The sequence below is a fragment of the Centroberyx gerrardi genome, chromosome 9 (assembly GCF_048128805.1).
Source record: "Centroberyx gerrardi isolate f3 chromosome 9, fCenGer3.hap1.cur.20231027, whole genome shotgun sequence".
Classification (NCBI taxonomy): domain Eukaryota; kingdom Metazoa; phylum Chordata; class Actinopteri; order Beryciformes; family Berycidae; genus Centroberyx; species Centroberyx gerrardi.
In genome coordinates, this window is record NC_136005.1 from 21,858,260 (window position 1) to 21,886,212 (window position 27,953).

At 43.8% G+C, this 27,953-nt stretch overlaps 1 protein-coding gene across 2 annotated transcripts in view; it reads right to left on the reverse strand.

The window, feature by feature from the left end:
* Positions 1 to 27,953, reverse strand: part of mast2 (microtubule associated serine/threonine kinase 2) — a 165,979-nt gene that overhangs the window by 112,212 nt on the left and 25,814 nt on the right. For both annotated transcript variants that reach the window (XM_071913467.2, XM_071913466.2), the window contains exons 2-3: positions 19,358 to 19,505; positions 18,294 to 18,475 (exon numbers count right to left, since the gene is read on the reverse strand). In XM_071913467.2, the coding sequence (XP_071769568.2) occupies positions 18,294 to 18,475; positions 19,358 to 19,505 (330 nt within the window). The remainder of the gene's footprint in view (positions 1 to 18,293; positions 18,476 to 19,357; positions 19,506 to 27,953) is intronic.

Consider the following 27,953-nt stretch of genomic DNA (forward strand, 5'->3'; position numbering starts at 1 on the left):
GAGCGCTGGCCTTGTTCAAGTAAACACTGGCTAGACCAAAGCATCGCCGCTGGCCTGTTGGGAATGAGAAAGCAGAGACACATTTTATCTCCTCTATGCTTTTATCTGGTGTGTGGGAATAAATGAAGCCGACACTATCCCGATACTCCCCACCGGTCGAACACTTATTCCTCTGGTTGAAACCACGCCTGGCCCTCCAAACACAGACACACAGCCAAAGTGAATCAAAACAAGCGGAGGCTGAACTCGCTACTGATTTGCACAGGAGGCTTGGAGCCAAAGAGACGAGGGAAAGAGAGAGAGAGAGAGAGAGATGGAGGAGAGAGAAAGAAAAGAAACAGACAGAAAGAGTTACAGAGACAGACAGGGAGAGAGAACGTGTGGAAGAGAAGTGAGTGAATCACTTCACAGACAGACAACACACACATCCACACATCTACGGACTCATGACAGTTGCCAAGGCGACAAGGAGACAGTGTTTGTGAAAAGTTTGCGTGTTCATGTGCGTGTGCATGTGTATGGGTACACGTGTGCGTGTGTGTGTGTGTGTACACATGTCAGCCAGGATCTTTGTAGTGCAAAGCGAAGGAGAAATGGGATTTGTGTATGACATCTTGAACCCATTTCCAGAGAGAGACAGGCTCTCAGTTGGAAGAGAGATGGAGAGGAGCCAATTAGACTGCAGTGGCTGATGATGAGGCTAAGGTTTGTGTGTGTGTGTTTGTGCATCTTTCTATATCTGTGTCACTGTATGTGTATGTATGCACAGCTCACTCTTAATAGTGATTCTCTCTCTCTCCCTCTCTCTCTCTCTCTCTCTCTGCTCTTCCTCTTTCTATGACCACCTTCAAGGTTAGGAAAATGACAGAAGCCTTGGCTGCAACTTCACCTATTCATCCGTTTTACTCGGTCATTCTATCCTTGTGTGTCCCCGCCCAGAGCAGATGCCGGGGTTGAGGCTTGGCGGCCTGCGGTGCGGGTCCAGCTGTATCCGCTGCATGGTGCTGCGGCCCCGGGCAGCTAGCCTCACCTGCAGGGCCCTACTGCTAGAAACCCCACTGAGAAAGAGTGGGAGACGCACACACTTCCACTCACACACGACCATGAACGCGCACGCACAGATGCGGACGTGCGCCTGCACATCGTAGACACACACACAGAGTACGCAGAGACATACACAAAAAAACCAAAACACAAACACGTGCTCCACAGAAGCAGATGGGTGTAGCGCTGTTAGCAGAAGGTGAGACTTGTGGGTTGAGTGCATCCGCGACACACAGTACCAGCGACAGCTACATCTGCAGAGCCCACAGCCATTAGCTACACTGTTTGCAGTTGACTTACTAATTGTAATTACTCGGATAATACAATTCCGTGTGCCTCAGATAACAGCACACACAGTCTTTTAATGCCTCTTCAAAGAGACAACAAAGAGAACAGCTGAAATGTTGTGCAACATGTTGAACTACACCACACTATGCCTGACCACTTTGTTGTGCATTTTAATTGGCAGCTAGCTGTACACAACCAGCTGACAGAATAAAGAAACACAGAGAGCAAAGACAAAGAGCTTCTGCAGCATGACAGCAAACTTGGTAACAGTGAATTCAGAGCAGCTCTATGAGCTGTTGATTAATAGTTAGGCATTGACTCTTTTGAGCTCACCCAAATATTAAAATGTCATCACATTCACCTCAACACAGAGGGAGAAAGGAGTTCATGGTTTAGTAAGTGATTAAAACTTAGCAGGCTGCCTCTAAAAACTTATACTACCTACTATTTAGTAAGTCATCTCCTTATGTGGGGATATTTAGAACAAGTTTAACATCAGAACAATGCTAGAAAAATGAACAATTTTCAGAACATAAAATATACAACAACTAATTAAAAAATTATAAATATAAATGACTGTTTTTGTGTTTTTTGTGTTTTCCTATTGCATCCCATCTCCGAAGTAATGAGTAGTATGAATTTTAATGGATAGTAGTCAAATTTAACACCAGCCAGCCACTAGACTGCATGCAGTGTAGTGAATATCTAGCCACTCCACCCTGGAATCCTACTGTCTTTTATTCCCAATGCTGTTTTGATGCCTTCAAGGGGCCTACTATCCATTAGTGGCATGTAAATCAAAGGCCTGTCACAGTTTGCCGTGTGCAGATGGCTGCATGGAGAGCTGGAATCTTCTCGGCATCTTAAGTGGGTGTGATACCCGGGCCGGGGCATCCAGCTACCAAAGATGGTCACACACAGAAACACAGACACATAAAGATACAGCTCACACTTTTCATTCTTCTGTGTCTACTGAAGAAGTTCTAAAGTTGCAATTGTCGGTTATGTGTTATGTTTAATACCCCCCATTGGCTCGATTCTTATTTATATTCTAGTTTTCTTTGCTGCGTCTATTCCTGTTTACTGCTGCAACAACCCAGTGTCCCCGCGGGGATCATTAAAGTTTAGTTTTATTTTATCTTATCTTCTACCCATACACAAACGCACACACACACACACACACACTAGAATGACGCACAAACACAAGGAGGAGGGAAGAGAAAGTTCTGAAAAATAAGGGGAGAGACTGAGTAGAATAAAAACATACCCGGTCCATTTCAACAAGGCCATCTCATGAGAGTCTGATTCAGCTTTATGTAAGTAGGCGGCTAAGTGGGTCGATACCTTAAAATAGACAGCCACTGACCTCACCCTCGTCTTATTCAATGGTTTAAATCAGTGTTTCCCAATCCGGCCCTCAAGTACCTGCAAGTTGTTGTTCCATCTTTACTCTTGCATACCTGATCCAATTAAGGGCAACACACTTTCATGCCAGCCTTGTTCAGGTAGATGTGTGCCTACTGCTCATGCTCAACCAATCAGCATTAAGCCCTTAAGCAGATCAGGTGTGCTTCAAGAGTAGAGCTGGAACAAAAACTTGAAGGACAAGGGACACTTGAGGGTTGGATTGTGAAACACTGGGTTTAATGAAATACACTGTACTGGCAGACAGCGATAGAGAAACAGCACAGAGACGAAGTGATGAGAGCGTGATTGAGACACTACGGGGCGGAGAGAGAGAAAGGGGGAGAGAACGAGAGAGGAGAGAGAGCATAAAAGGACAAAAAAGTGGTGTTGGTGATGTTGTTATGGTGAAAGTGGGGATAGAGACAGAGAAATAATGGCAACAGAACGAAAATGAAGGAAGATGGCAGGAAAAAAAACAGACAGAATGGAAAGGAAGATAGAAAGACTGTAGAAAGAGCAACTTCTCCTCTCCCACTTCTCATGTAGACTCTATATTCTCTAACCCTACAACTTGTTTGATTAATAATTGTAGCACTCGCCAATGTACTACCAAATCTTGTGCTCCCATTAATGTTCCTATTCTACTATTCACAATGAGCACCGTGACCAAATCACAGCCATCCAGTGTGCAGCACAGAGCTTATTCATCTCCGTTTACATCCGCCACTCAACATGACTCACGCATGCACGCACATTTGAGCGGTCCATACTGCAGACAATAGTAGTGAGTACAGCGCTTGAACAGTAGAAGTAGTGACAGACCAAAACTGAAGGTTTAGCTGGTATTTCATGAGTCAACATGTCCGGTAAGACTGGACAAACCCATTGATGATAGAGCAGCAATTGTATTACCTCAAAGTAATACAACCAATCTATTATCTATTATCGCCTGAGATTCGCCTCAACAAATCAAATCACCTCAACAATCATCACTAAATCCAGTAAGGTGAGTGCATGAAGGCCAAGGCTGCAGCAGCACCCCTTCCTTGTCCTCTCCCTGCCACACACATGCATCAATAACAGGAATACTGTACTGTCTGTGAGTAGGCCTATCCCTCATTTTTCCCTCGTTGAAACCAATAATGGTGCTTAATACTAATGATTACAATATTAGGAAAAAGAATTAAGATTATAATCTTAGCCATAATTGTGCAGCCCTTATTTTGCCAACAGCTGCTACACAGGGATAGCTGAAGCCAGACTTCCCCCCCCACCAGCCCCCTCCCGTATTCACTCTCATTTGAATGCATGTCAGCAGTCTTCAAAAGGCAAAAGGGCGGAACAAGCGGAATAAGTTTTCCTGGAGGAAAAAAAAAAAAAAAAAAAAAAAGCACACATTTCCACTTGAGGCAGTCCTCTTTTCTCTGCTATGAAAAAGTGAGAAGGAAAAGACAGAAAATAAAACCACTTCATGTCGGCTAATTATTTTAGAGAAATTAGTTGCCTGGAGCCTCGGGTAATGTTGTGCTTTGTTTTCCCTCTGTGCATTCCAAATGTGCACTGATTTCAGGCAGACAGCCTTCATTTTTCATGGTCGGTCCCTAATTGCTATCTACAGTCAGTCAAGCAGGATCTCACTGCAGGAGGTGACTGTCTGCATGTGTGCGTGTGTGTGTGTGTGTGTGTGAGTGTGTGTGTGTATGTACGTGTATATCATAGAGAGGCAGGTAATTAACTCAATATAGTCAAAAATCAAGTGGCAGCAAATGAACCAAACTTAATTCTGGTGTGTGTGTGTGTGTGTGTGTGTGTGTGTGTGTGTGTGTGTGTGTGTGAGAGAGAGAGAAAAAGTCTATGCACGTCTGTGTGTGTGTGTGTGTATGATTGTCATGTGAAGGCGGGAGGTAATTAACTAAATATAACCCCAAAAAAATCAAGTGCAAGAAAATGAACGAGCCAACCGAATTCTTCCCATTAGCTGTTGAGTAGTGGAACATTTGCAGCGCTGGAAAGGGAGTAAGGCTAATATTTTTCTAAACACACGTTGGAAAAACCACTTAGGTCTCTCCACCTCTCCACTTTTCCATGCTTGGCTGAGAGGCTAAAGCCCTTCTCTGCTAACACAGTGTGAAGAGAGAGAGAGAGAGAGAGAGAGAGAGAGAGAGAGAGAGAGAGAGAGAGAGAGAGAGAGAGAGAGAGAGAGAAAAGAAACAAAAAGAGATATAGTGAGAGATATGAAGAGGTTAGAGGATGGGAAACAGAAAAAAAAACAAGTGTGATGGAGAAAAGCACAGAAGACGGCAGAAAGAAAGAAAAAGAGGCCAGAAAGCGAGAGAGACATTTAGGAGACTTAACGAAGATACGCAGACAGATATGCTGAAGAGGCTCGTAGTAATTACAGGTCCGGCAGCGGCTGACCAGTGACTCAAGGGCCTCAGCGCTGTTGAATTACACTCGTAGCATTTTCACCCAATTAGAGCCTTACAGTCCTGTCACCCGGAGGAGAATTTTAAAGGTTGTGGAGATGACAAATGAGGAGAAAGGAGAAGCATATTTTATCTTGTTATCAGTAGACTCAGAGACCCTAGGGCTGCACAGTTAATAGTAGATAATCGTATATTGCAATATTTTGTTTCCACGATTAATAACTGTGTAATTCGGCAATACTGAAGTGTTTGTTATATTTTCAATTCCTCTGGAAGTCCCAGTGTATAATATCAAGTGCTTCCATTACATCAGACCAATCACAGCCTTTGAATGCCATGCCACAGCCATGTGACAAAACAAGACTTTCTAACTGTTGCTACTTTGAGAAATAATGCACTGAAAAAAGTGAAAATATATCTTAAGTTCAAAAGTGCACTAAACCGAGACAAATAATCATGATTAATAATTATGACGACAACACTTGCCTAAATAACTATCATTTTTGCCATAATCGGGCAGCCCCAAGATACCCCATCATGGCCAGCGTGCTGGAAGTACAGATATGGATGGGGACGGACACACACACACACACACACACACACACTCTTTAGGAAAAACACACACCAAGAGAAAAACAAAAACATGCAGAAGCAGTCAGACAGACAGACAAGCAGACAAACATACATACCCAAAGTAATGGTCTGGTGATTATACCATACTCTTGAAGACTGCCAGACCTTACAAGAGTTATGCCTGTCACACGCACACGCACACGCACACACACACACACACAGACACACACACACGCATACAAGTACACACACATTCAGACTTGCATCTCATATAAAAAGCTTGTGTTTTTGTGCAGCAGATGTCTTTCCTGCAGTGGCCAGAGGCATGAGTGTTGTTTTGTTCAGACTCAGGTTCAAATGAGGAGAGCTGCAACGTGGGGGGTAAAATACCGACACTGTTGGTCTTACACACATCCACAGTTTCCTCACAGGAGCCAGACAAAAACAAAAGCACAAGAGTGACGTTTGGCTGCTGTTGCAATGCTCCCAAATGTGAGCTGGTGTTATTCTTTTTTCCACTGTCAGAACTGAAGGAAAGGAGGGGGGGGGGGCACGGGTTTGACTCCCCATCTCACATATTACACCTAAGCAGACAAGAGGCTCAACAGCTCCAATGGAGCATCCCGTGATGAGATGAAAAATATGCAGAAGCAGAGATGGAGGGGAAAGAGCAAGGCTGTGATGGACAGAATAAATAAATCTACCCAGCGTTTAATAACAGAACTCATACAGGGAGAGAAGGAAGAGAGAGAGAGAGAGAGAGAGGGAGAGAGAGAGAGACGAAGGATGAATTAGAAATGGAGGAGTGGTGTGGGTGGTGAAGTGAGAGCCCTGTCTGGCCCTGTGTACCTGCTGTCTGTTCTGTCAGAGGAAAGGAGACAAAAAAAATACTGATAAATGAAAGCATACACACTCCCACATGCAAAGACACACACACGCATAAACACATTTCGCCGACTATCCTCAAGCAAGAAGACCTATTTTGAGATTTAAATGTTTTCTTAAGTAACTATAATTGACCTTTTTTGTAGACACAAGCCTTGTGCTTGTTTGCTCATTAACATGCCCACTTTCTCAACTTGCAGTTACAATGGCTATAAAAAAATTATTCAACATCCTTGACTTGTACATTTTCTTCTGCTACAAAATGAGGTCAAAATACATTTATCAGGATTTTTTTTGTCTGAAATCTATGCAAAGTACTCCAGAGACTTTCGCTCCTCTAATTGTATTATGAAAAGAACTGAAAGGACTACTGCAGAGATTTCAGATCAAGAATTCCATATTAACATACTAGAACTAATTTCGTAGCACAACATGATGCACAACAAGTCAAGGCAGGATTCCCACCGTGGCCCTGTGACTTTCCATGACTAAGTCCAAGTGCTTCCTTGACCTAAACGTGTTATTCCTTCCTGGGTTGTTCATATTTTTCAGTTCATAAAAGTTCTAAAGACGTAAACAGTCTGATATCCAGTACTGTTGGGCTTGCAGCGGAGAAGTGGCTTTACAATGTACTGTATAAAAACAGCTGAAAACCACCATCTACTGCAATGTGAAACTAGCTGTAAAGCACACAAATTGAAAAATGTAAAGTGTAAAATTCTCTGACTTTCCCTATCTGGAATACACCTCTGAAAATTCCATGATATTCCAGAAATTCCATGACCACTTTGGGTGAATATTTTGAATAGCCACTGTATGAAGTAAAGTTGATTTTTTCACAGATGAATATCAAGCACTCACTGCTGGCTCTCCTTTTTGCTGCTGAGTCCAAGTTCAGACAAGGACACTGCGGTCCTGTGGACCAGAGCTGAGCAGCCTCCTCTCTCTCCTGGACCTCAATAACAGTTAGCCTGCCAGCTCTGCTCCGCTGTGTCTTCTACCAAGAGACCAAATGACTCTTCTTGAACTAAGCTGCTCCTTCTCCACTTAAGGGGGATAAAGAGATGGAGGGAGAGAGAAGAGGAGGGAGGAAGAGATAAAGAGGAGAGGATGAGAGAGACAGAGAATGGCACTAACAATGGTAGCAACAACAGCGGAAAAAGAGACAGTGAAAATTAATGAAAGAGAGAAAGAAGAACAAAAAGCAAGAGAGCTCGGCTGCAGCATATGCTAATATCAGTACAGTTTAGGTCTTAGTGGTATCTGAAGAGTGTTTGAAGCCCTGTCTGATACCTGAGGGGATTACAGAAGAACAGGGAATGCATGGAATGTCTAAGCCATATGGGAAGAGACCCTCTCTCTCATATAGATTAATGCATTAGACACACACACACAACTTAATCTGAGTGTGAAGGACACAGGCAGCTAAGCAGCTTTCATATACTGTACTAGGGCATGTGTGCATGTCTGCATACTGTACTGAGGCAGATATAAGAGCAGGGTATGGCTTAGAAAGATCCATGAATACTAAAGGATCGCATGCACTGACGATAATTATAATCTGAGAGAAAGTATGAGGTTGTAAGCAAGAAAGAGAGCGGAAAAGATGACAAGAACAACTGAGAGACAGTGAAAACAGTAAAAGAGATAAATGGGTGGGCATAGAGAGAGAAAGAAAGAGAAGAAAAGGAGAGAAAGAGGATTCGGAGGCACACAACAATGTTCCACTTTCATATGCCAGATGACTGGGCCTGCTTCCACTTCACTGTCTGCATTCTGCATGGGACTTCACTTGAAAAAGAGTAACTCAAAAACACCATGTATTTTTTTATTTTATTTTGTTTTCCCCATACATACAAGGTGTCAGGATGCTCGAGTGGTTTAAGGCAGCGGGGTTTCTGGTCTCCGAATGGAGACGTGGGTCGAAATCCCACTTCTGACTTCTTCTTGATACTTGTTTGGCTGGAGGTTTCTCTGTGATTCCAGACATTTCGGACACCCTGTAATAGCCCTGTTTACATACCTAACCATGCTAAAAAATGCTAGTGAGAAACAGGGATAAATTTTAACTATTACCAATTTCCTCTGGCTTTACTTGGCATTCCTGTTATGCAGCATTTCATTATTTCACTGCACAGGAGGCCCATGGGAAACAATGTATCCCTTACTCCATTGAACATGTTCTGTGAATGGATTTATTTGTGCTAAACTTAAGACTACCTTGTTGTCTTTATTTTGACACTCTTGTTATATGTTATGTTGTTTTGCCGGCTAAACTTCTTGAAGCTGTTGAGTTCTGGGTAGATACCGAGGATCACAGGGAATGTAATGCTGCATCGGTACCAACTATTTCCTAGTACGAGTACCTGTGTAGAGAGAGCTTATAATGTTCATCGTGGGGAGAGACAGAACCGTTTGTCATCAATTAAAGTGACTTCTGATGTTTCTTAATGCCAGCGACAGGTGATTTGCAGGCCTATTGTGATTCTGAAGCATAAACCCAGTGTTAATTGATGAACTGTGCTCTCCGTGATATTCAGGGGATGTGACTGTGTCTGCTATCAAACCAGCCTACATCAGATTGTTCTCATGCTGGGAGTCAAAGGAAGCCCCATAGAGAGACTAAGAATGCTGGTATCTCTCTCTGTCTGACTGTCTGTCATTTTCTTTCTTCAGTTTTACTAAAGTATACAGTGTAGTTTAGCTTTCACTCCATATTGCTTTGGATTATATATTTTCTCTACACTTTTCTATCTCTCTGAGTGGGACAATGAGACTAACTGCACAAGGACAAAGGGCTCAACATATGCCTATTCATTCCAACACACACAAACACACACACACACGCTGAACATGCAACTTCTTTCAGCTGTACGATGAGGCTCACTAGGGTATCTAGGCGTACTGCTGCTGTCTTGAGAATCTGAAGCGTGTGTGTGTGTGTGTGTGTGTTTGGGGGTGGGGTCTCAGCAGGTGACTATAGCAGTCAGTACAGTACAGGCACACTGTGTTCTTCTTTAGCCATGAATCATGCACTTGACAAGGACAACTCGCAGCCTGAGGCAAGATGGAGAGGTGTGTGTGTGTGTGTATGCCTTTGTGTGTGTGTGTGTGTGAATGTGTAAAGTGAATGAGAAAGTGAGTCGGAGAAAGATTATGTAGATATGCAGAGAGGAGATAAGCTGTGCCCCCACTGTGTACATACAGGTATAGTGCATAAGTGTGTGCGCACACATACACACACCCTGGCTTTGTTCACCGTCTCCTCTGTGAGAGAGCAACCTTGAACATGAGTCATCACCATCTCCCTTCAGAGCAGCTTGCTGTCTTGGTGCTTGTGCTAAGGAGAAACAGTACTGCAGTCACAGACAAGAGAGAGAAGTATTCATTAACTTGAAAAAGTTAAAAAATTGACAATGTGTTTTTGTTTGCAATTCGGAATTTGTACCATGGCATGGGTTTTAAAAAAAGAAACTCAAAATATGAGTTATGAGTCTTGAAACAACAGCAAAAAAAAAAGAATGAAAAAAATATGTTTTTAAGTTTACCCCATTCGATTGCACTGAATGTCTGGTTTAGAAGTAACCTCATTGCATTCATTCATTCATTTTCTCTACCCGCTTATTCCTATTCAGAGTCACGGAGAGCTGGAGCCTATCCCAGCATGCATTGGGTGGAAGGCAGGGAAACACTCTGGATAGGTCACTAGTCCATCACAGAGCTGAGACAATCGCTTGCAGTCGCATTCATACCTATGGACAATTTAGAGTCTCAAATCCACCTGACTTGCATGTGTTCAGACGTGGGTTCAGAATTGAACCCACGTCTCCATTCGGAGACCAGAAACCCCGCTGCCTGGAAACCAACAGGAAAAAGGGCCCGGGCTGGGAATCGAAGCCGCAACCTTATCGCTGTGTGGTGACAGTGGAAGCCACTGAGCAAAAAAAAAACAAAAAATGTTTATTTCAGTTAAAAAAATGTTGCTTGGGTTGCTCATAATGCTCCTTCAAAAAATGAGACACCTAAAATATGAGAGACCTAAAGCAGAAAATCACAGGTTGCCAGCAATGCTATAACAGAAAGCAAAATGCTTAAATGGCATTGAAAACAAATAGGAAAAGCCTCCCTGCTGCTAAAAATTGTGTCCAATGTAATTTGTTTCTAAGTTAAGGGGGACAAAAAGACATTATTCTTTATATTCTCTATATCCGCAATGAGGAACATATTTCATTTTATTGTGCAATCATTGATAGTCTTATCATTGAATTGCTTATTAGAGTTGGTCTAAACTCTAGAGTGAAAAATGAAGTAAATTCACTCAATTAATTAACTCTGCCTAAAGTCTGGCCAGCAGTAGATCTGAAGAGCATAGACAGGTAGGCACAGAGCTTTTCCCAAAAGCATAAAATTATACTAGTTCAAAACCCCTGTAGACAGAGAAAGTATCTTCTTCACCATCATCTTTTTTCCCTATCTATCATCATCCAACACTGCGCACAATCTAGTAAAGCAGAGAGGCCACTCCGAGATCACCCAAGTGTTGTTGTGAAACTTCGTTGAGTGAAACAAAGCCCTGGTAAGAATGGCAGGCGAGCTGTGGTACGTGTGCCATCTTCGTCATCGCCTTGGCCATTGTCAGTCACTGTAGAGATGAGGTATGAGCGCAGTAATTATTCAGCATGTTCTCATGTATATTTAACTGGCAGCCGAGTCAGCTTGTTCCCCTGCATATCCTCCTCAAACACACCAGGATGAGGTCATTGAGGCCAAGGCTTGACGTCTGTCTAGAGGCAGGTGCAGTGGTGCACTTTACATGCACAGAGAAGCAGGTAGGCATACTGTATGTACCGAGAGAAAGAGGTAGATATAATGTACATGGTCAGACAAAGAGGTAGGAAAAAGTGGGTATACTCTATACGGTATGTCTCACATTTTTAAGAGGATGGTATCATCACAGTGACTATCTTTAAAGTTAACATTAATGAGACAACTTGTGCTTGCATTATTCTACTCAACACCTGTGTCTCTGTGGCTTTCAGGTGAGAGTTGCAAGCCTCCCTCTCAACAAAACACACCAACTTGCTGAAGTAATGCTATTGTTACAGAAAATAATCCACTCTAAAGCTCTTTAACACTGTTAAAAAACAGCTATTGGCGATGTACCTTGCATTTCTGGGTGCATTTTGTTGTTTGGTAGTGTATTTTTCTTATTCCCGTTCTATAAGTGGCCAAACGTAGATGTCACGAGGTCACGTTGAGATATTTCCAGCACCACAATGGAGTTTGATAGCAGAAAGTGTTTCAGCTATCTAAAACAATGGTAAACATCAGGGATTTGGCGTCAGTCCTTCCGAATCAAAGAGCTTTTCTTTCTAGACTCACTTCTTTCTAGAAATCCATCATAGAAGAGGCAGAGATACCAATTTCTCCACCCACAGTAGCCTCAATAGACCAGAATGCAATGCGTTTCGAGTAAGGAGCGCAGCCGGTATCATAGACAAGCCCCAGTGTTGGTGAACTAGTTGGCTAGCTCACTACATTTAGTTCAAGCAACAAGTTCGTGCCCCTTCTCTGGGGGTTGTCGGAAATAATTCTGGGAAATGTAGAAAATCTGTAACTGCAGTAGATAAGACAGGGAAAGACAAGGCAGGTTGAGGGAAAGTGGGTACTATAAAATAGTAAATTAGAAAACTTCATCATAAAAAGATGCCTGGAACACACTGAACATCACACACACACATGCACGCCATATCAGATGAGGAACACAAACATTATTTAAAGCAATTGGTCTCCATCTCTTTCTCAGGCCAAGTGCAGCAGACAAGGCCTATTACTATCTGCCAGTGAAAGGGAGAGGGTAATTTAGTGTAGCGAGGTAAACACACAAACAACAAGGCGAGGGCTTTTTCTATTCATTTGAATTAGGATAGGATCTCCTTATTTCAAAAGGCGGGGATTGGTCTCCCGTCTCTCCCTCCTTGCCAGCGCCTGAGTGTGTTTTAATAATGATGCCAAAAAACAGGGCATGGTTTGCAACAATAGCACTCCGCTTTCATGTTTATCCCTGTATTCCCCTTCCAGCTAAGTCTTTCATTTTTTTTTCTCCAAAACAAATGCAAATAATATGCTAATTTGATTGCGTGGTAATACAAAGTTTCAACTCTTCACTCTCATCAAGTACACGAGTGAATGGATAAGCATGTTGAAAGCAGCTTGGTCATTAGGATTGAATTGAGCTCTCAGCAGACTCTGGACAATACGGATAATTTTCTTTCCCTTTCAAACTGTGTGTGTGTGTGCGTGTGTGTGTGTCCGTACACTGTCCAGGTGCTAAGCACTCAGGGGCAATTTTTGTGGAAACACAAAACACACACAAACCACCTGGCACTTATAGGGGTTACCAAGCAATACTAAGTTAATAGCTTGAGAACACACAATGTCTTCTCAAGCTCACATGCACACAAACAGACAAAGAGAGAGAAAGTGAGAGAGAGAAAGCGCGCGCGCGCGAGCGAGAGAGAGAGAGAGAGTGAGTGCGAGAGAAAGAGAGAGAGAGAGAGAGAGAGAGAGAGGGCCCTAGACCATTAGTCGAGAGGTAAACACCATCTGGCCATCCAGAATTGTTTTCCCCAACAGACAGACCCCATGAGCTCCACTCTTTTAACCCAATAACACACACACACATGCACACACAAACATACATTAACACACGTGCCAATAGCACACATACCCTAGGGGAGAAAGTTGTCTCTCTCTATTTAAGTCTTGGGTGGTCCACCAAAGTTTTTTTTTTTCCCCACCACCTAAAGGAAAAAAAAAACTAGTAATCTTCCATCTTTTCCCTGCATAAGATTTCTGAATTAATTTTAGTCATGTCTTTTCCCACATACTGTATAAGATTTTTGAGTGGATTCTACTGACCTGACGTTTTAAAAATGCTACAACAAAATTACGTAAGATACAAATTAGAGAAATAGGGCAACAACAAGAACCTTTAAATTATATGAGGAGAGGAGAGGAGAGGAGAGGGAGAGGAGAGGAGAGGAGAGGGAGAGGGAGAGGGAGAGGAGAGGAGAGGAGAGGAGAGGAGAGGAGAGGAGAGGAGAGGAGAGGAGAGGAGAGGGAAGAGGAGAGGAGAGGGAGAGGGAGAGGAGAGGAGAGGGGAGAGGAGAGGGAGGGGAGAGGGAAATTAGAGGAGAGGGAGAGGGAGAGGAGAGGAGAGGAGAGGAGAGGGAGAGGACAGGAGAGGGAGAGGAGAGGGAGAGGGAGAGGGAGAGGAGAGGGAGAGGGAGAGGGAGAGGGAGAGGAGAGGAGAGGAGAGGAGAGGAGAGGAGAGGGAGAGGGAGAGGGAGAGGAGAGGAGAGGAGAGGGGAGGGGAGGGGAGAGGAGAGGGAGGGGAGAGGGAAATTAGAGGAGAGGGAGAGGAGAGGGAGAGGAGAGGAGAGGAGTGGAGAGGAGAGGGGAGGAGAGGAGAGGAGAGGAGAGGAGAGGAGAGGGAGGGGAGGGGAGAGGAGGAGAGGAGAGGAGAGGAGAGGAAAGGAGAGGAGAGGAGAGGAGAGAAGAGGAGAGGAGGAGAGGAGAGGGAGAGGAGAGGAGAGGAGAGGAGAGGGGAGGGGAGAGGAGAGGAGAGGAGAGGGGAGGGGAGGGGAGAGGGAGGGGAGAGGGAAATTAGAGGAGAGGGAGAGGGAGAGGAGTGGAGAGGAGAGGGGAGGAGAGGAGAGGAGAGGAGAGGAGAGGGAGGGGAGAGGAGGAGAGGAGAGGAGAGGAGAGGAGAGGAGAGGAAAGGAGAGGAGAGGAGAGGAGAGAAGAGGAGAGGAGGAGAGGAGAGGGAAAGGAGAGGAGAGGAGAGGAGAGGAGAGGAGAGGAGAGGAGAGGAGGAGAGGGAAAGGAGAGGAGAGGAGAGGAGAGGAGAGGGAGAGGAGATGAGAGAAGAGAAGAGAAGAGGAGAGGAGAGGAGAGGAGAGGAGGAGAGGAGAGGAGAGGAGAGGAGGAGAGGGAAAGGAGAGGAGAGGAGAGGAGAGGAGAGGGAGAGGAGATGAGAGAAGAGAAGAGAAGAGGAGAGGAGAGAAAATTAAAGAGAGTGAAAGGGGTTCAGGTGTTCTGCCTAAATCCTAATTCAAGTCAATTCAAACCAATCCGAGACAGAGCATTGAGCCAGGCCATAAAAAACACAGAGCCTGGACCCCGAGGCACAACACTGGGAGAGAGATATTATTATGTGCATGAACCGTTGTTTCTCTAAAAGACCCGACTCCACAGAGAGTGAGCTTGGTGTTGCGTGTGTGTAGAAGTGTGTATCTGTGGAATTACGAGAGCGTGTGTATGTGTGTGATTGAGTCTGGGAGAGTAGTAAGAAAGGGTGATAGATAAAGATGGTGAGAGAGAAAGTGCAACAGAGACTGAGAGAAAGGATGAGGTGTTTGTGTATTGAGAGAGAGAGAGACAGAGAGAGAGAGAGAGAAAGATTGTAGAGGAGAGAGGGGCATCTGCCAAGAGGAAAGGAGGAAAATATTAATAAACATGCCCATGAGAAATATAATAACTATGATTATTTGCTCAGCTAGAATAACTCTGCAGGTCATATTTTCCGTTTTAAATCCAATCTACAATTTCCTGCTGGCTGCGTTACACAATCCCTTTAAAAAAAAAGTCAGAGAGAGAGAGAAAAAAAATCCAGGCTAATTATAAAGCCATTCAAAGGAGCCAAAACAAACCAGTGACACAATCCATTTTAGCTTAATGTATTTTTTTCCAACAAACACTCACCACACATGGTGTTCCTTTACCAGCACAACCACAGAGATGTTAAAAAAACATTTTTTTTTAATCCTTGGCTCAATCATGACTGACTATATGTTAGATCTGTTGAGATTTGTTAAACCTACAACTCAGGTATTTTATGTTTCATAGGGTCCATGCAATGCACAGTGGAAAAAAGGAACTTGCACACCCTACCACTGTACATTTTAAACATTCAAGAGGTGTGTGTGTGTGAGTGTGTGTGTGTGTGTGTGTGTGTGTGTGTGTGTGTGTGTGTGTGTGTGTGTGTGTGTGTGTGTGTGTCTGGTCACCATTTTTGCATGAATTCTACATTCGGGGCTATAATTTACTGCACTAAATGCACATTTTAATTTTCTCTGTTCAGCGTTTCACATTGTTGTGACCATTTATCTGAGTTTCCTACCTGAGTTTCTTCTTCAGAGTAACTTACAGTGAGTGAGCAGGTAACAGTTCAGTGTCTTTCACAACACTTTAACATCCTGTGGTTGAGAGACGTATACTGAGATCATATAAATCAAGTCTATAAGAAAAGGAGTATTGATCTAAGATAGTGTTTCCTTTACATTGATTTAGCTGTGGCCTCCCGCAACTGGAAAATTGCTCACACAGCTAAAAATGATAATGGACTGAAATTCATCTGGTCTTATTGCTTTGCCCTCCCCAAATAATAAATATCAATTAAGAGTGCAATTACAGCACTATTGTCTATGTATATCATGATATAAATATCCCGAAGAGAGCCATTCTTAACCTGAAAGACTAGCACTGATCCTGGAATGGTAAATCTTAAATCTGAGTCTCAGAACCAAAATAACCCCCAAACAAAAACATCTACAAAAAAATCTACAAGAAACACTGTAAGATCAAACTGGAACTGCAAAACACCTACAAATAAGAGTGTCGATTTGTGACTAGTTGGCCTCTTAAGTTATAATTGATAGGTACTGTCATTCTTAGTGATGTTATGTACATATAGACCCTGTTGTCATAGACTCTGCTCAACACTCCTGTTGTGAAAGTTTTAATACCTGGGCATTTTTCTGAAGGTGGCAGCAGCAGAGGAGAGAACGGGCAAATAGAACTAATTCAATGCAGATAACATGACAAATAAAGATAAAATGCCAAAAGGCTCTTGGTCATGAAACTTCCCATCTAGTCTGCCACAAAAATTACCCTTGTATCATTGCCGTAAGATACAGTGTTTATGCGGCAAAGGTCTTGGTGACGTCCTCCTGCTCAATGGGACTACACATTACACAATGCTGCCATCTACTGGTAGTTTAGACATACATGTGTCCAGCTCCTCCAAAAGCTACTCCACTGCAGTTTGTATTTAAAATATGGACAAAGGAAACAAAAGGGATCACAGGCCTACATCTGGTCGTCCAGATGATTTGAGTTGTAATGAGTGTTTTCATGTTCTCATGCCCCAGGGCAAGACTGAACCTCTCAAATTTGGGCTGAAACGGTTTAAGAACATGTGGCAGTGGCAAATGTGTGTATATGAGAAAGTATGCAGCAGTTTCAGAACCAGTGCCTTGTAGACACAAACACTTTCATATGCTCAATGATTCTACTATTGTCGTGTTTAAATGACGAGCATAACTCACACAGCAGCTTATAAACTATGACCATCAATCCAGAATGAGTCATGAGAGTGAAATCAGAAACGCTACTGATTGTTCCAATGAATCCAGATAGAAATGGTCGATGGGCTCATGTTAATACAATCCTGGCTAGTGAAACATGGTTATAATGCTTACAGACATAGTTTAGATCTAGGTATTAAAAACTACTTAAAAACTTATAAAGAATACAAAAGGAGCTCGTCAAAAATAAAAATGACATGCTTGGGTTTCCTGTGACTTTTAAACAATTCCCTCTACGACCAGCAGGGATCAGAGTTGTACTTGGAGTAGAGCGCACACAGTGCCTGCTACCCTCACTCACCCCCTGCATGCTGCAGAGTGGTTGCCATCTAGACTACTATCATATGTAGGTCAGCATTGCATTGTGCTGCTTCGTGATCCACTCCACTTGTGACCAAAGACAGCCACACCCACACCCACCCACACACACACACACACACACACGTTTACGCTCCATTTCTCCCTCACACCAGTAAGCAAGCGAGTGTTTCTCTGTGGATGTTAAGTGGCTGTGTGTGTGTGTGTGTGTGTGTGTGTGTGTGTGTGTGTGTGGCTGGTGGCTGTAAAAGTCTGAGTCATCATCAGGGTGCATGCTGCATCCCTGCATTCGGCTGGCAGGGAGCCTTCTCTCTAAAAGACAGCATCCATACGGTGCCAGCCTGGCTTACTGGCACTAACACTGCTAGAACTAGAGGTTCCAGTTCCACTAGGCCAGCCCACTCTTTATCATACAGTCAAGAAACTAAATAACACTGGATACAACATAAAGTAGGTGCGCATCTAGACACACATACACTGACAGGTAACGCTTCATTTCTGCTACACACATGAGGCTATGTATGAGATTATTAATGAAAGTTACCACAATTAGGGTGTGTATGTAGAGATATTTATGTGCTCACCACTGCCCAGGGCTACAAATAAGGAAGCAGAATTTCAACAGGCCTGATTTCCCATGAGTGTGTGTGTCTGTGTCTGATTCATTTGCGTGTGACGGTGTATTGTTCATGTGATCGCGTGCGTGGAGTGTGTTGTGCACAAGTGCCTCTGTGTTTACATGTGTTTTGTGTCTGTGTGTGCATGTATACATGACCAGAAATGACCAGAACTGTGAGTGAGTGACAGAGTACCTAGTTACCTGTGTGTGTGTGTGTGTGTGTGTGTGTGTAGGTGTGTGTGTGTGTGTGTGTGTGTGTGTGCATGTGTGTGGTTTTGTGGCCATCGGTTTGTGTGTACTCACCAGTCCGGTGAGCGAGGGTGCAGACTGTCCCAGGGTCTGGTTCCTCATACGGACCAGGTTGTTGGCCTCTCCAGAAGGTCCCCCTGCACCCATGGGCCCTCCGAGACCCCCAGTGGCTCCTTGCCACGCCAGCTGACTCACCCCACCGTGCAGACTACTGGACAGAGGCAGCAGCTGCTTACCTGGGGAGGAGAAGAAAGCGGGAAGGAGAGAGGAGGGAGAAGGGAGAAATTCAGTCCCATTCCTTTTCCATTATGGTTGGAAACATTGTACGTTGGTTCAGTAATCATCTGCATTTTCAGTCCGTCTCCCTGAATAAAGCTTAGCAGCAGCATGTTATTCACCGTCATAATTAACATAACTGTAACAAGGCTGTGTTATTTGATCAAATTGGGAAGGATCACATTTACAGCATGTTCCAGTAAAAGATTTAATAGCTGCTGACTTCTCTGGCTAGCTTCCCTGATGCCTCTTCCTCCAAAGACAAATCAACATGTTTGAGGTTAATGTACCTTGCCAAGTTAGAAAGACTGAATGCCAGTGTTGCTTAGCAGAGACCACAAACCATGGAATTTTCATCTTCTTGCGACTCAAATATATCGTCAATGGCATAAATATCAGTGTCAAAACATCTTTTCTGTAGTATGTGGCTAGTACTGCCAATGTCCACCTCTCTTCACCTCAAGGTTGCCCCATAAATCTCACCTGCTTGGTGGTTGTAGCAGTCCTCAAAAGTTCAACAGGTATAATTATGAAAAATATGAACTATAATTAGTAATAAGTATTTATATTTATTAACCACTGAAATGTTGTGCTTTATTCTTGTATATTCTGTATGTAATTAAAATGTAGTTTAAACCAGCTAATGTCTCTATTGACGACTTGTACGTCAGCCAGTGTTGACGAATAATGAATTATTTTGTTCTGGAATGACAAATCAGGTAACGTTCCCATCTCTAGTGTGTATGCATGTTTGACTGTATGTGTGTGCGTGTGAGTGGGTATGCCTTTGTGTGTGTGTGTGTGAGTTCTTCTGTGTCTGTGTCTGTGTCTGTGTGTGTTACCGGTCATGGCCATACTGCTGCGTCGGGCGCGGCTCTCATCCTGGCTCAGCTGCCGGTGCAGTTTGGTCTTTGTGACGGCTGTTGCTGCGGGCGACAGGTCTGGGTTACTCAGCTTCCTGAAGAGTAGAGGAGGGGGAGCTGCAAACTCCTTCTGGAGATGAGGGAGCGAGAGAGAGAGAGAAGGATGGAGAAAGACAGAGGGGGGAGAACAAGGAGAAGACTCATTAAACGTGTTAATATTCTATGCATGCAACCCGTCCTTCTTGAGACCGGTGGGTCTCGGAATGAGGGGCTGGGAAACTCAAACGTTAGCGCAACATAATATTAGAGTAACTGAACTCTCAAATGAGGAATGAAGTGGTCGTCAGCCAAGAGCCCAGCAATTAGGTGGTCTTGCCCAATAGTTTATTTGGAGGTCAACGGCATGAAAAAGTAGCGCATGAGAAGCCCTGAATAAGACGATACAAAATAAAACGTATATCCTACACCTGGTTTCAAGTAATGGAGAAAAATCCCAGGAACTAGCCAGGCGGCGTAGGGTCCCTGTGAGAGTGGGCTCAGAGCCAAAACAAAGTCATAAAACACAGTGCTAACCACTCACTGACACTAGATCTCCTACTCGCATGGCCATAACACACAGACACACATGTACGTTTGAACAGGAAAACACACACACACACCTGTTTTTCTCAGTATGCAACGGGAGCAGTATGCAATAGGAGGAATGCAGCAGAGTGATCTAGGCTCTTTCTGTCATTATCATCACTGTCAGCCATGGTACTGTATGCCTTACAGTGTTGAGATTTAACAGGCTTAACCACACAGCTCCAATCCAAATGGAAGGCCTGATTTATAATTCAGTTTGTCAGTATGGTAAGGGGAAAGTTCCTTGAGTCTTCCTAGTCATCCCAAAGGTTTCATCAGATTCTCCAGCGAAAATACAGTACAGCTGGATGTTCAGCCAACACACACACACACACACACACACACACACAAGGTCTTCGGGGCTCTGGTCCAAATGATTTGGAAACATCTGCCGTTGCCATGGAAACAAGGCCTGCCCAAGCTCACATCCTCTCCCTTGCCGGCAGACCAGCCCTTGACAAGACTTTTCCAGAAACATCTGGACAACCCACGTAAAACTCACACACAGACACACACACACACACAACCGCAGCCTCAACACAGCACAGTATACCACACACACAGACACACACACAGGCCTCAATCCATCACACAAACTCCCAGATGGCTGCACATATGAAAGAGCAATAGTGAAAGCTTCCGTTACTCTTAGCCAGCAAGCCTTGAAACAAGCAGACCGCACCGCTACCCTCAAAGCTACGAAAACACAGTGATAAAAACACACACACACACACACACACACACCATATAATCACATACACCTTGCATCCATTAACTCAGGCTCGGTTAAATGAGGCACAACAAGTCATTCATGGTCACTCAGTACATTTGCATCACATTAACACATGAAACTAATGGACACATGTTGCTTCACATACTATTCTATGATGTTGTGTGTGCAGTTGTGCATGTTGGAGCAGCTATTCATCTATGATCAAGGCCTCATGCTCAATTAACATTTCCCTGCTCTTCATGCTTGGTGACTCAGGAGAAGCTTCCAGACTTGTTTCATCTCGTCAAGATGCAACTATTCACTGTGGATACTTATTCCAAGTGCAGGCAGATACAGTGAAGTGAGATGATCCATTACTGTTGCTGAACTGCATATACTAGTTTAGGGTCTCTGAAGAACAGTGATGTAATGCATTGCCTTCATTAGAGAAATCTAACATCCTTTCATATGTAAAAAGGCAGAAAATCAAGTAACTCTGCTTTGATGTTAACACATTACACATGGCTCTTGGAAGTGGACTGTAATATTAGGGAAATGGCATCAGCATCAGTATTTGGCACATATGTTCTATTAACTGAAGGTGTACTACTCCTTGCCAGCCATGCACATGCTGTTACAGCGAGTGGAAGGACTGGCAGAGATTTCACTTCTTTATTTTTTTTTTCTTACCACAGGATCTTACATTATTTGCGGTGACTGGGGCAGGAAAGAAAGCAGGGTCAAGTCGTGTGTGCATGCAGTGAAATAAGCACTATTAATGTGTTGTTTTTGTATTAGATAGGGGAGTCTGTTTGTGGTTGGCTTTTCTAAAAATTGTGGTGGGCCAGAACAAACAGGATTACAGCACTGCCTTGTTTCTGCTTTCTCACTGTCAGCTGATTTATGCATAACGCCAACGCTGAGACACTATGTCTACCTGTCCAATTTAAAACTAAGATGGATTCCCAGGTTTCACTGGTGGTGTAGATTGACAGCTTGGGATCCTACTGCACACGCACACACACACACACACACATTCTGGATTCTGCAGTTAATGATGGAACTCCTCTTGCCACCTCGGGGAAAGGAGGTACAGCGTAAGACATGTTGAGTGATAGAGCACATTGAATACATTTGAATACATCGTCACCGGCTGCCTAGTCTGCCTACTGCAGCTCCATTCTTAACCTCTAGGTGGCAGTCAGACAGTAATGTGCTGAGAGAGTGTATGATTACCAGTAATGTGCAAACAATCTAACAATCTTGTTGGTCTGGGCCTCGGGTTTCTTGTACAGAGTGAGAAGTAAATGTACGAACACACAGCTAACAGTTCTTAAGTCTTGGCTTATGGAGTGTGTGTGTGTGTTGGGCTTTGATGGATCACAGCTGTCACTGCACAGACACACATAGCCAACCAGTCAGCTACACTAGACTGCAACTAACACACACTCACAACTCAAAATACAAAAAATACAAAAGCAGAAATGCTTTTCTCTCTTTCCTTTACTTTTCACTCTGTCTCTCACTGTCCCCCTCCTCAGCTCCTGCAGCTCTGTGAACACTAAGGAGTCATGTATCCCATCATTTCAGATCAGTATTCCTCTGTCCATCTAATGAGTTAACGAGTTTAACCTCACTCAGGACAAATTCCACCATCAGCTTTACTCTCTCTCTCTGTCTCTCGCTCTGTCTCTCTCTGTCTTTCTCTCCCTCTCTCTCACACACACACACACACACTCACAGACTCACACAATTCTGACCTTGACCCACTCACAGAGCTGATAAAGCTGGGACACACACGCACTCAAGACTCGCACTCGGATACACATTTTCACACACACAAATTCACATGCAAATATCTTCCTACCAAGTCTACAGTGCCAGGTGAGAACACACACACACCCCATGTATACACACACACACATACACAGCTCTGTGTTTGCTAAGGCAGTCAAAGTACAGCATGTAGCTACACCATTCTTCACTGCTTCACTGCCAGAAGACAGAACAGCAAACATGCCCAGCCCTTCTGCCATAGTGAACATCAAAGGAGACAGCACAAATTCGGAGAACTAATGTGTGTATTGTTGGAAGGAGTAGCCAGGTAGCTCCCTCACTGCTCTGCAACAGCACAGGGACAGGGACAGGGTGTGTGTTATATTGACACTGCAATTTAGCTTGCAACAGAGTTTAGTGGTTAAGAGAGAAAATCCAAGGCACTGGATTGGGCTTATCCATTAGCTCGTTTATTGAACAAGGATGAGGACTGTGCCCATCATGGCTGTCAGCAAGGCCTTTATCATGAAAAGAAACACCGAACAGATCAGGAGTTTAACAGCACCAACACAGTGCTCATCAAATATCAATACATTTGTGTTGGTAGTCCTCTTTATTATTACTAGATTTAGGTAAAGTCAAGTTAATGTATAGAGCGTTTTTAACAGACAGATTTGACACAAAGTGCTTTACAGAAAACAAGGGACACAAAACAGATAATAAACAAGGATTATAATTTAAACAAGTATCAATAATCAGTGGACTGCCAAAATCCATGATTCATGGATAGAAATGGATAAATATGCAGTGTGTATGTGTCCGATCATCACCAACACAGAGAAGGAAGTAAAACCAGGGTTTCATAACAGTTTCTTCTTCTCCTTTCCGCCCTTCTTTTTTTCTATCTGTCCCTCCCCCTATCTCCCCATTTCCCTCTGGACCCACGCTTCTGCAGCATTGCATTTGGGCTAACATTCGTCTTGTGTCTGGGGGCCCCCGTGGAGAGGCCCCTCCCCACACTATAATGTAATAAGCACATCTACAATCTATCACATCTGTCATCACATCGGGGTGAGAAGTCCCCAACCTGAACTTAACGCTGGATGCTCACTCACTTACACACACACACACACAACAAAAGTATACAAGCAGTATGGCATGATGGACACAGATCTCTGCCACGGAGAATGAGGCATCTGTGGTTTTACGTATAGCTCATCATATAAACCAGTTACATTCTGCAGAGCTCTGACAGCCATCAACCCTATTGACAGACAGGCAGGGAGAATGTACAGCCAACCCGATCCTACAGTTCTGCTCGTCAGCAAAGTAATGTACCAGCACACCCACGGTCTCATAATTTTACTGCGCCACTGGCCCACACAGCAAAAAATGGCCTCAATCGATCTTCTTGTGTATTGTGTTTCTGGCAGCAGCGAAGCACTGACGATCCAAAATGTGATTTAAAAACTCTCTTGGCTCCAGGCTGTGTTGCCTGCTGATTGAATGAGCCGACCGCTGAAGAAGCACTACGATATTGCCCTCGGTTGGCTTGCCTGTATATTATGATGTCCAGATGCAGCTAATGAAAAGACACAGGACAGGGAGATAGATGGTTGGGCATTACGCGGCAAAGCTCGCCATGTAGTAGGATTACACAGTGGCTGCGTTGTTGACAGTATTCCATTGTTTGAGCTGACTGCATTGTTAGCTGGTTTAGTGTGGGAAGAGCAACATGTCCAGTTGTTTTACTGAAAAACACTATTTGGCCCAATCTGTGTGGTGTGTTGACTGAATAAGCTGACCACTAAACATGTACCAGAGTATTGCCTTGGCATCAAGACAGGACTGGATTTTTTTTTTTTTTTACCCACAGACTACAGTGGATGGCTGATTCCAAAATTTCTAAATCTTTTTCACAAGCCTGGCCTGATTTGGAAACAACCACCAAATGATGGTTAGTGCCACGATGGGTAATAGACTAGACAAACGTACCAGCCACAGCTAAAAATAAGCAGCATGTGGCTGCTGGCTGATGTTCAGTTCACGGAGTGCTTGGCTTCCAATAGAATAACATTATTAATTATTGTGTGTATTAGTGTGTAGCTGGTAGAGTTAATTGCATTTGAATGACTGGATTATTAGCTAATGTTGGTAAACAGCACACGTACATAGCTAAATCATGGTACAGCAAGGGAAAATAAACACTGTTCCATAATTCAATAGTGTCAAAACTCTTGATAAAAGCATATAATTAATTATTTTGAAAGGTTTAAAAACCTGATGATTTAATGACATCCCTGCGCCCAGCCACAGCCTGTACTAATGTTACAATTATGGCTTTTTATATTATGCAGGCCAATTTCCTTTTAATGTTATCATTAACAGCTCTCTATTGTTTTTAATTCTACTCATTTAAAATGAAATCAATCTAAAACTATTCAATGTAACAGAGCTTCATCTGTCCCTCAGGGGCAATTGTGTTTGGGCTCTGTGCAAAGCATGCAAACGTTATCTAATGCTGTAAATATCTGAAATGTAATTTTCTCCCTGGTGACAACAATTCCCCCTCTGGGAATCATTAAAGTACACGTTCATTAACTAAAGAGGTGCTTGTTGTCTGAGTCGTCCTAGTGCATCAGCAGACGAAGGCACATGTTTTATACTTGCAACGTGGTGGGTTTGAACCTGTGCAACATACCATGTGTCTATCTTTCACTATATAATCTTCCATGTATCTTTACTGTATGCTACGTAGTGAAGCAGAAATGCCTCCATAATAATCTCTACAATTAGCCATGTTGTTGTCTGGGCCTGCTGATGCTATAGGCTTGGTTCTGCTGCTGTATGGGCTAGCCTCCAGCTACTGAGCTGGTTGATATTCCCTGTCAGCATGCCGACGTGCAGACAGTACATTCACAGTACAGCCTGTACCTATTGCTTCACCACTCTGCCCTACAAAGCCAGAGAGCAGTAATTGCCTGAGTACTGGAAGTCAGAACTCAAACTCAAAATGTATCTCCGTTCCTGCCAAAATGCTGTTGGTACAGACATGGACTGAATAAAATTGAATCGCATTTATGGATATCGACTGGATATCGACTTGATATGAGATTCAAACACTTGTCATGACCTTTACACAAAAAATGTAGTTTTGCCTTGGTAGTGCAGAATACCTCAACCCCTACTCCTCCTCCTTCTGCCTCCCTTTCTCTAAACCTCCCTACCTCTTACCGCAATTTCCCCTCTATCCAACCCACTCCTCCCTAATACTTTAACCCCCTCATTCACCCATCCTGTGACGGATGCTACTTCATTTTCCTTAACCTTATTTATTTATTATGACAGGCAGACAGTGCACAAAGCACAACCAGCGCCTAAATCATTGTCTCCTTCCCCCTTCCCTCACTAGGTCCCTCCCCCTTTGTCTTCTTCATACCCCCCCCCCCCCCCCCCCCCCCCGGTGCGCCCTGTTGTCCCTGCTCCACCCTTCCTCCTCCATCCCTCTTTCAAACGCCACCCCATCCATTATTCATTTTATTTAACCTTTATTTATTTATTGTGACACGCAGGTGGCGCACTCCTAGTTCAGTGTGTGCCTGTTGCAAAAACCAACCCTCTCTCACCCTCCCTCGCTCTCCTGGTCTCTCTCTTCCTCCGTTCCTCCATTCCCCTCTCCAACCCCATTTCTCCTCCTTTCGTGACTCACTCTACCAGATTCGTTTCAGTTTCCATTTCATCAAACTCCCCCATCCTCTTAGGTCCATCCTTCTTTCAACTTCCCCCCCAACACTCCAACCCTTTCCTGCCTTAACTCCATCTCATTTGGGCTGGACAGGTCTGTCTGAGGCTGAGGAAAACTTCCAACCAGACAGGTCAATTATTTATTATTTATATTAAATATCTGGGTGCATGTGAGATTTGTCTACGCCTACCACCTAGCCAACTCCTGCCTAGTCAATTGGATTGGTTGAATGAACTTGATTCTAATTAAAACTAATATATTCTTATTCACACTGATGATCTGGCAAAAGGCCCATCAGTGTATAATGATAGGGCTACTGAGGAGAACCCTGTTGTTTGCCCGTAGCACAGGACATTTCCTATGCTCTTAACTGACCAAGGCTCATTAAAACATGATGCTATTGTTGTCATGGAAACACACTCATTTCGAGTCATCACCCATAGCAGCAGAACAGGTGAGAAGAGCCGAAGGGAAGTCATTACAAACTTGACAGCTCTGCTCCAAGAGACATTCTGGACACTCTGTCAGGGAAGAACTGCGAGGGAGGTGTGTGTGTGTGTGTGTGTGTGTGTGTGTGTGACTGAGTGAGTGACTGAGTGAGAGTGAGAGAGAGAGAGAGAGAGAGAGAGAGACCAAGCAGTTCTTTGCAGGTGCTTGCAGAAAGATGAGTACATGAGCGCACACACAAACACACACACAGCAGACAGAGTGACAAGTCAGAGTGTAAGCCAGTTGACTTGGGGGTCGAGCATGCACTGTTCAAGGTCAACAGGCTTCAGTCGGCCTTGTGTTGCTTTGTCTGCCTTGGGTTGCTGGGCAGGCTGAGTGAATCGAGCCCTAGTTACATCATGAGACTGATCACATGTATGTCTGTGCAGGATTACATTGCATCATACATGTTTCCTGTCTGTCAGTAGGGGTACAGGCTAGAGTGCTGTGTCAGAGCTATGTGTGTGTGTGTGTGTGTGTGTGTGTGTGTGTGTGTGTGTGTGTGCGTGCATATGTGGCTGTTAATCAGAGTTGTTATAAGTGCTGATGTGTTCCAGCTGTGTTGGAGCTGGAACAAGGTGCTCACCGCCTGTGAGAGAGAGACACAAAGAAAGAGAGAGAGAAATGGAAGGGAGAGAGAGAGAAAAAAAAGAAAGAGAAAAGTAGTCTGACAGATGGATATGAGGGATGGAGGGAGACAGAGGGAATGTAGGGAGGATTGTGAACTGGGCCAGGACAAATGCTGGCTATCCCTTGCTATGGGACTATGTGTTTGTGGGCCTGTGGTTTGTGGAAAACTGTTTGTCCACACGCAAAGCAAGCACTCCCAAAAGGATCCATCTCAGCCTTGATTTCTTAAAAACATTGGTCAGGTTCAAAATGGTCCCCACATAACAAGTAGCAATATGTTTTAATGTGCGTGAATGCCAGAGTCAAAGACTAAGCGGAGTAAAAATCTAATTTGGATGCTGGATGAAAAAGAATTACGAGTCTAAAGGAATGTTATTGTGATTTTTGTCTTTCCACAAAATGACCATAGGTCAAATTCAAGTACATTTGAAGACAACTTGGCTTGAAAATGCTCCTGGCATCACTGACTATAAGCATGTTTACTCCAATATAAGCAACCGGTTTTTCTTAATGACATTTTAAGTAGGTTAAATGTTCCTTAGAATTCCTTCAAATACACATATAAATGAATCTTAGCACACACAGGACCTTGTTTTGTT